The sequence below is a fragment of the Anomaloglossus baeobatrachus genome, chromosome 7, assembly GCF_048569485.1.
Source record: "Anomaloglossus baeobatrachus isolate aAnoBae1 chromosome 7, aAnoBae1.hap1, whole genome shotgun sequence".
NCBI classification, from domain to species: domain Eukaryota; kingdom Metazoa; phylum Chordata; class Amphibia; order Anura; family Aromobatidae; genus Anomaloglossus; species Anomaloglossus baeobatrachus.
The window spans coordinates 289,260,502-289,268,876 of record NC_134359.1 but is presented as its reverse complement, the minus strand read 5'-3'; the positions used below and the strand labels follow the sequence as shown (position 1 = coordinate 289,268,876).

Below are 8,375 nucleotides of genomic sequence, written 5' to 3'. Positions count from 1 at the left end.
GCCAACCTGAAGAGGGGCAAGAACCCCCATATCAATGGACGGCTGTCGTTCATTTTTGGAGACGTCCTGTGGAAGCTTTCATCGAGGGGTTAAACAGTGCTAATTTGCATCCTTTTTTTCCCAAGTAGAATTGCATGACCTATATGTCCGCCTGCCCCTGCTCACCCCAGACCATAGTGTATGACTTGACCACATTTTGGGTCATTTTGGGTAACTATTCCCAGGAGACCCCTTATATGTGAATAAACCGACCACACATTATAAATTTCACATTTATGATATTTATTTTACGTTAAAAAAAAAGAATAAATGAGTACAAATGTGGCTTCCCCCCCCAAAATTTCCTACCGTTTTGTGTACACAGCTCCAATGCAGGGCTATGGTGAAAAATGAACCCCGCGTCACCTGATCCTGCTATAACACTTCCTTTGATCTGTCCCCCGACATCTTACTGTCTACCGAATGCAAGAAGTGCAGGCCTGGAGTCTGTGACCAAGGAGAAGCATTGCTCTGCACTGGAGCGGTGTATACAAAATACGAAAACTATTATTATTTTTTTTTATTTTTTTTTTAAATGTTGAAATAGCATTGGTGGTCAATGTCGTCCGTGTGTCACTGGATCCAGGAGGTCACTGTGGATCCCGGGGGTCAGTTCTGCAGGAGCTTGTGCTTAATACTGGAGCTTGATGAACAGAGATGGGCAAACAAGGTCCCTGCGGCCGTGCGGGCCTGTAACTCCTGCACCTCGTAGTCGTGAGCCCATTCCACCTTCCCCCAGCGCTGGATCTGTGACCGGAGAGATTAAAGGGTTAAACGTCCAACAGAGAATAGTAGATAGAGCAGAGCCCTTTGGTACTACTCGGAGATTTCTGTGACCGGAACATCCCTTCCCTACAGTCCAGGTGCAGACATCTCCAAGCAGGGCCAAAGGGGTCTGATCTCTAAAGCAATGGTCTACAACCTGTGCTACTAGACTACCCCAACCAACATAAGCTATCAAGACCCCCTAAGTTATTGTCCATGGCTCCCTTTTATTCTGGTGGTCCCAGATCGCAGGCATCAACAGCGAAGTATTTATCACATATCAAACAATCATTCGACAGGATTCCCCCTTTACTGCCGTCCTGACCAATGTCGGGTCCCAATGCATGGAGCCAAGTCCGCACCGTAGTCCGGAGATGCCAGCTGTGTTATACAGCAGCAACCAGAGCCAGCTCCGATCGCTGCTGGTTAACCATTTAAAAGCTGTCAATTGCCGATGCATGCATGCAGCGTGATCGCGGGGGCTTTTTGGATGTCATGGCTGCCATGTAACCTGCTGAAGACCCCCCCATGGCTGCTGCCGTCACTGTCCTCCTGTGGAGCTGAGCGCCATCCCAGACTGTCAATACTACATTTTGGTCCCGTAAGGTCATCATGGAGTATGTCTTCCCCATGGCCGCTGTACCTGATACTCCTCCTCCAGGCGGGACAGCAGGACGGCCTTTTGCACAGTCATGAATCGGTCCAGAAGACCCAGGGCGAGTATCAGCGATTTCAGCTGCGTCACCATGAACTCGATGCCTGCGGAGCAGAAATCCTCAGGTGACGCTGCAGCCACAGCCCCGAAGGCCCGACAACATGGCGGTCACTGACCTATTAATGACCAGAAGTTGTAGGAGGCCAGATGGCGGTGTAACACCTCTTTGGTCTCATCTGGAATAACCGGACCCATGATACTGGTTGAAGAACCAATCACAACATTGTACCTGAAAAGTAGGTGAAAGATTGTCCACATTTGGGGATAACGTTTTACCTTAAATGCATATATTTGTGACTAAAAATCATTTTTGCGATTGGATTTCATTAAAAATATTATACGGTTTGCCTTCTACGTCCTCTGTGCTGCATTGTCTATTACTGGCTGCAGAACGAGTTAACTGAGGATCCATCAGTGAGCTCACACTGAAGGCCCAATGGGAGAACATTGAACTTTTTGAGCTCCTCTTATGACCACATCAAAGTTGACTATGTAGAAAAACAAAAGACCCTGTAAAATGCAACTGGTGCAGTATTTTTAATGAAATCAAATGCATAAAATATTTTCAGCCCCAAACACGCATTTACATAAAGAACAAAAAAATGGCCCCAAAGGTGGAGCGCCCCTTTAATGGGTCACTGACCGCACCGGTGATGCCAGATCACTGCAGCCGCTCACCTGTTCTCTGCCCATTTCAGTACAGGGTCCCATTCGTTTGTCTGCAGCTCAACCAGTGCGGGGGGCTCCTCCACTCTGTAACTGTGGGAAAAACAATAGGAAGCGAGCGCCCCGCTCATATCAGGGGAGCAGTGAGGACGGGTGGAAAACAGCAAGGGAAGAAGCAGAATAGCAGCGCAGAGTATTTCAGGGAGGGAGTGTGCTAATGTCGTAGGCAGTGATCGCTCCCGTCGCATGATGATATGACTGAGGACAGAGCAGTGAACCACAGCAGCACAGAGTATTTCAGGGAGGGAGTGTGCTAATGTCGTAGGCAGTGATCCCTCCCGTCCTATGATATGACTGAGGACAGAGCAGTGAACCACAGCAGCACAGAGTATTTCAGGGAAGGAGTGTGCTAATGTCGTAGGCAGTGATCGCTCCTGTCGCATGATGATATGACTGAGGACCGAGCAGTGAACCACAAAAGCACAGAGTATTTCAGGAGGGACCTGGGCTGATCTTGTGGGGTAGGGGCAGCACAGAGTATTTCAGGAGAGCATTAAGAAAACGGGAGGGGATGACTGCGCTGCTTTCATACTAATCAGGATGACGCTGAACAGGCCAAAGTCAGTATAGTGACATGAGAAGGTGAAGCAGGAGGAAGACAGGCTGCCCAGCCCAGCAGCACAGAGGATTTTAGGAGTGCACTTATTAATTGGGAAGCGATGACCTGGCCGTCTTCATATTAGTGAGAACAGCGCTGAATGGGTCACTGAGGTGAAATAGGAAGAAAAGGCACTCACCAAACGGTGTCCGTATCGAGGAACTTCAGGGAGGCCGCGATCAGCTGCTCCTTATTCCTGTGCGTTGGGTTATCCAGAGCCGTGTTACACAGGGTGGTCTGCAGGACAGGGACAGTGAGGGGACTCATGGATGGATGGAGACATAGAGGGATGGAGAGATAGACGGAGGGATGAATAGAAGGAGAGATAGAGGGATGGAGAGAGGGAGGGAATGATAGATAAAGGGAGGGATGGATGGAGAGAGGGATGGATGGATGGAGAGAGGGTGGGATGGATGGAGAGAGGGTGGGATGGATGGAGAGAGGGTGGGATGGATGGAGAGAGGGTGGGATGGATAGATGGAGAGAGGGTGGGATGGATAGATGGAGAGAGGGAGGGATGGATAGATGGAGAGAGGGAGGGATGGATAGATGGAGAGAGGGAGGGATGGATGGATGGAGAGAGGGTGAGATGGATGGATGGAGAGAGGGTGGGATGGATAGATGGAGAGAGGGAGGGATGGATAGATGGAGAGAGGGAGGGATGGATAGATGGAGAGAGGGAGGGATGGATGGATGGAGAGAGGGTGAGATGGATGGATGGAGAGAGGGAGGGATGGATGGAGAGAGGGTGGGATGGATGGAGAGAGGGAGGGATGGATGGAGAGAGGGAGGGATGGATGGAGAGAGGGAGGGATGGATGGAGAGAGGGAGGGATGGATGGAGAGAGGGAGGGATGGATGGAGAGAGGGAGGGATGGATGGAGAGAGGGAGGGATGGATGGAGAGAGGGAGGGATGGATGGAGAGAGGGAGGGATGGATGGAGAGAGGGAGGGATGGATGGAGAGAGGGTGGGATGGATGGAGAGAGGGTGGGATGGATGGAGAGAGGGAGGGATGGATGGAGAGAGGGTGGGATGGATGGAGACAGGGTGGGATGGATGGAGACAGGGTGGGATGGATGGAGACAGGGTGGGATGGATGGAGGGAGGGATGGATGGATGGAGAGAGGGAGGGATGGATGGAGAGAGGGAGGGATGGATGGAGAGAGGGAGGGATGGATGGAGAGAGGGAGGGATGGATGGATGGAGAGAGGGTGAGATGGATGGAGGGAGGGATGGATGGAGAGAGGGAGGGATGGATGGAGGGAGGGATGGATGGAGAGAGGGAGGGATGGATGGAGAGAGGGAGGGATGGATGGAGAGAGGGAGGGATGGATGGAGAGAGGGAGGGATGGATGGAGAGAGGGAGGGATGGATGGAGAGAGGGAGGGATGGATGGAGAGAGGGAGGGATGGATGGAGAGAGGGAGGGATGGATGGAGAGAGGGAGGGATGGATGGATGGAGAGAGGGTGAGATGGATGGATGGAGAGAGGGTGGGATGGATGGAGAGAGGGTGGGATGGATGGAGAGAGGGTGGGATGGATGGAGAGAGGGTGGGATGGATGGAGAGAGGGAGGGATGGATGGAGAGAGGGTGGGATGGATGGAGAGAGGGAGGGATGGATGGAGAGAGGGAGGGATGGATGGAGGGAGGGAGGGATGGATGGAGGGAGGGATGGATGGAGAGAGGGAGGGATGGATGGAGAGAGGGAGGGATGGATGGAGAGAGGGAGGGATGGATGGAGAGAGGGAGGGATGGATGGAGAGAGGGAGGGATGGATGGAGAGAGGGAGGGATGGATGGAGAGAGGGAGGGATGGATGGAGAGAGGGAGGGATGGATGGAGAGAGGGAGGGATGGATGGAGACAGGGTGGGATGGATGGAGAGAGGGTGGGATGGATGGAGAGAGGGTGGGATGGATGGAGAGAGGGTGGGATGGATGGAGAGAGGGTGGGATGGATGGAGAGAGGGAGGGATGGATGGAGAGAGGGAGGGATGGATGGTGGAGGGTGGGATGGATGGAGTGAGGGGTGGTGGGTGGTGTGTGGGAGGGATGGATGGTGTGAGGGTGGGATGGGTGGGTGAGGGTGGGATGGATGGTGAGAGGGAGGGTGGTGGAGTGAGGGGGGATGGATGGAGTGAGGGTGTGGTGGATGGAGAGTGGGTGGGATGGTTGGTGGGTGGGAGGGTGGTGGAGGGTGGGAGGGTTGGATGGTGAGTGGGAGGGATGGATGGTGTGTGGGTGGGTGGTTGGGTGAGGGTGGGTTGGGATGGTGAGAGGGAGGGATGGATGGAGGAGAGGGAGGGATGGATGGAGAGAGGGAGGGATGGATGGAGAGAGGGAGGGATGGATGGAGAGAGGGAGGGATGGATGGAGAGAGGGAGGGATGGATGGAGAGAGGGAGGGATGGATGGAGAGAGGGAGGGATGGATGGAGAGAGGGAGGGATGGATGGAGAGAGGGAGGGATGGATGGAGAGAGGGTGGGATGGATGGAGAGAGGGTGGGTGGATGGTGTGGGGAGGGTGGATGGAGAGAGGGTGGGATGGATGGAGAGAGGGTGGGATGGATGGAGAGAGGGAGGGATGGATGGAGAGAGGGAGGGAGGGATGGACAGAGGGAGGGAGGGATGGAGAGAGGGAGGAATGGATGGAGAGAGGGAGGAATGGATGGAGAGAGGGAGGGATGGATGGAGAGAGGGAGGGATGGATGGAGAGAGGGAGGGAGGGATGGAGAGAGGGAGGGAGGGATGGAGAGAGGGAGGGATGGAGAGAGGGTGGGGAGGGAGGGAGGGATGGAGAGAGGGAGGGAGGGATGGAGAGAGGGAGGGATGGATGGAGAGAGGGAGGGATGGATGGAGAGAGGGAGGGATGGATGGAGAGAGGGAGGGATGGATGGAGAGAGGGAGGGATGGATGGAGAGAGGGAGGGAGGGATGATTTGGGGGAGCAATGGATAGAAGGAGTGATGGATAGAAGGAGCGATGGAGAGATAGAGGGAGAGATAGAGGGTAGGATGGAAGGAGAGAGGGAGGGAGGGATGAGAGCTAGAGGGATGGAGAGATAGAGGGAGGGATGGAGAGATAGAGGGAGGGATGGAGAGATAGAGGGAGGGATGGGGAGATGGAGGGATGGAGGGATGGAGAGATGGAGGGATGGAGAGATGGAGGGATGGAGAGATGGAGAGATGGAGGGAGGGATGGAGAGCTAGAGGGAGGGATGGAGAGCTAGAGGGAGGGATGGAGAGCTAGAGGGAGGGATGGAGAGCTAGAGGGAGGGATGGAGAGCTAGAGGGAGGGATGGAGAGCTAGAGGGAGGGATGGAGAGATAGAGGGAGGGATGGGGAGCTAGAGGGAGGGATGGGGAGCTAGAGGGAGGGATGGAGAGCTAGAGGGAGGGATGGAGAGCTAGAGGGAGGGATGGGGAGCTAGAGGGAGGGATGGAGAGCTAGAGGGAGGGATGGAGAGCTAGAGGGAGGGATGGAGAGATAGAGGGAGGGATGGAGAGATAGAGGGAGGGATGGAGAGCTAGAGGGAGGGATGGAGAGCTAGAGGGAGGGATGGAGAGCTATAGGGAGGGATGAGAGCTAGAGGGATGGAGAGATAGAGGGAGGGATGGAGAGCTAGAGGGAGGGATGGAGAGATAGAGGGAGGGATGGAGAGGTAGAGGGAGGGATGGAGAGATAGAGGGAGGGATGGAGAGGTAGAGGGAGGGATGGAGAGATAGAGGGATAGAAAGAGGGATGGATAGACAGGATCATCATTACCAGGTGCATTGTGAAGAACTTGATGGTGTCTCGCTGGTATTCCCACTCAGTGGCCACGGCCATCGCTAGGGGTTCACTTGGGACAGTGAAGATCTTTCCCTGTGGGGTCCGTAACTTCCTCCTGTCCAGGTTAACCTCAAATCCACCTAATAATTACAGCAAACAACAAATTATTCCACATATTTAGAAAGGTGGGAGAGAATGGGGGATATCAGAGTCCAAAGTCATGCAGAATCAAATCTCCACCAATCAGAGAGCACTTAAAGGGGAACTCCTTTCCCTTGATATTGATCGCTGATCCTTAAGTTATTATGGAACTTGTACCATTGATTTTAGTTTCACTGAGTTTTCTGTGAATTATCTTTACTCGTCTAAATCAATAACTGAACCCCCATTAAAGGGTTGAGCTTTGTTTCTCTGATATCTGTACATAGAATTGCACTGTTGAGCTCTGCCTGCAGCCACCACTAGAGGGCGCTCAGTGCTTACTGGTTCTACATTGATCCCAATGATAACTCTGCAGTGAGCTCCCCCTAGTGGTGACTGAAGGCAGCCAGGGAGATCTGTATCAGAAATAAAGAGCCCCAGTCTGTAGAAACATCTGAATCTTCCTAGGAGCCAGAATCCAAGAGCGAGCCGCTCACCTTCACCTTGGGAGACGCTGACGCTCTCATAAAACTTCTTTCTTTCTGGAATTAAAAAAAAAATTAAGTGGATCAGATACAATTAATAATTCACATTTGAAAACAAGAGACGCTCCTATTAGACTTATTAAAGGGATAGTGCAGGATCAGAGTCATAGGTCACATAAACAGCGCCACCCCTGTTCACAGGTTGTACATGGTATTACAGCTCAGCTCCATTATCTTTTTTATTTAAAGTCACAATGACCCCAACAAATGTATGCAGTACCCCCCACAATTCTGGGCGTCACGCACTGCTCAGTACTCACCAGTAGGGGGCGCATAGAACCTCTTCTGTGTGCAGACGCCGTCCGGCGAGCGCAGCCTCCGGCACAGGCCGCCGGTCAGCACCGTGGTCCGCGCCCACAACATGCGATGAAGGCTCGGCAGCATCATTACCGGGCGTCTTTTTGGTAATTACTATCAAAAACTAAAATAAAAAGAGCAGAAAATACAACACTTGGTATGAAAATAAAATGACAATAAACTAGTTCTTAAAGGGGCTATCTGGAATCAGAAATGTTACATTTAAAGGGGGTGTCCACCTTTAGAGACCTTTATTTAAATGCATTTATTTAGGGTTAACAATCTATTTTGCAGTTGGGTGTCATGAGACATTTTGCACTGTTTGGCTTTTACAGGCTCTTTGTTTCCCGCACATTCAACTTTGATGTGGTCATAAATCAGCTGAGAAAGGTAAAAAATAAGTGAAGAACTCCCCCATTGGACGGTCAGAGTGAGCTCACTGATAGATCCTCAGTTAACTCATTCTGCAGCCGGCAATAGAGGCTGAAGAAGACAATGCAATATGTGTGATGGCACCCAGCTGTAAGAATATAAGGGGAGCAGGACACTGATCACACAGGGGGGAGGGCGGGCGGTACCTGCTCACAGACCACATCCGGGCACAGGTGAGGACGCCTGCTGATCCTCCCGGCTCCTCATCCTCGGGGCGCAGCCATGCTGGTGACCCTGGGGTGTCCTCATACGTCACGTCCCTCTTCCCACCAATCACAGCCTCCGCTTCCGCACACGAGGACTACATCTCCCGTCGTTCAACACTCGGCTGCTCAACCAATCGTAGCGCA

The 8,375-nt window shown here is 52.7% G+C and overlaps 1 protein-coding gene across 1 annotated transcript; it reads right to left on the bottom strand.

Moving 5' to 3' along the window:
- Positions 1-258: 258 nt before the first annotated feature.
- ATPAF2 (ATP synthase mitochondrial F1 complex assembly factor 2) lies at positions 259-8,292 on the bottom strand. Its single transcript, XM_075319463.1, has 9 exons — positions 8,172-8,292; positions 7,557-7,717; positions 7,249-7,293; positions 6,605-6,750; positions 2,983-3,080; positions 2,198-2,278; positions 1,636-1,748; positions 1,448-1,563; positions 259-786 (listed from the first exon to the last, which is right to left on the bottom strand). The coding sequence occupies exons 2-9, from the start codon at positions 7,681-7,683 to the stop codon at positions 649-651; spliced, it is 864 nt and encodes a 287-aa protein (XP_075175578.1). The 5' UTR covers positions 7,684-7,717; positions 8,172-8,292; the 3' UTR covers positions 259-648.
- Positions 8,293-8,375: the final 83 nt, after the last annotated feature.

Excerpts from the sequence above, each read along its gene's own strand:
- ATPAF2 (XM_075319463.1), bottom strand. The coding sequence starts at position 7,683 with ATGATGCTGCCGAGCCTTCATCGCATGTTGTGGGCGCGGACCACGGTG. Across the intron at positions 7,294-7,556 it reads GTTCTATGCGCCCCCTACTG|AAAGAAAGAAGTTTTATGAG; the intron begins GTGAGTACTGAG and ends TTTTAATTCCAG. Across the intron at positions 1,564-1,635 it reads CAACTTCTGGTCATTAATAG|GCATCGAGTTCATGGTGACG; the intron begins GTCAGTGACCGC and ends TCTGCTCCGCAG.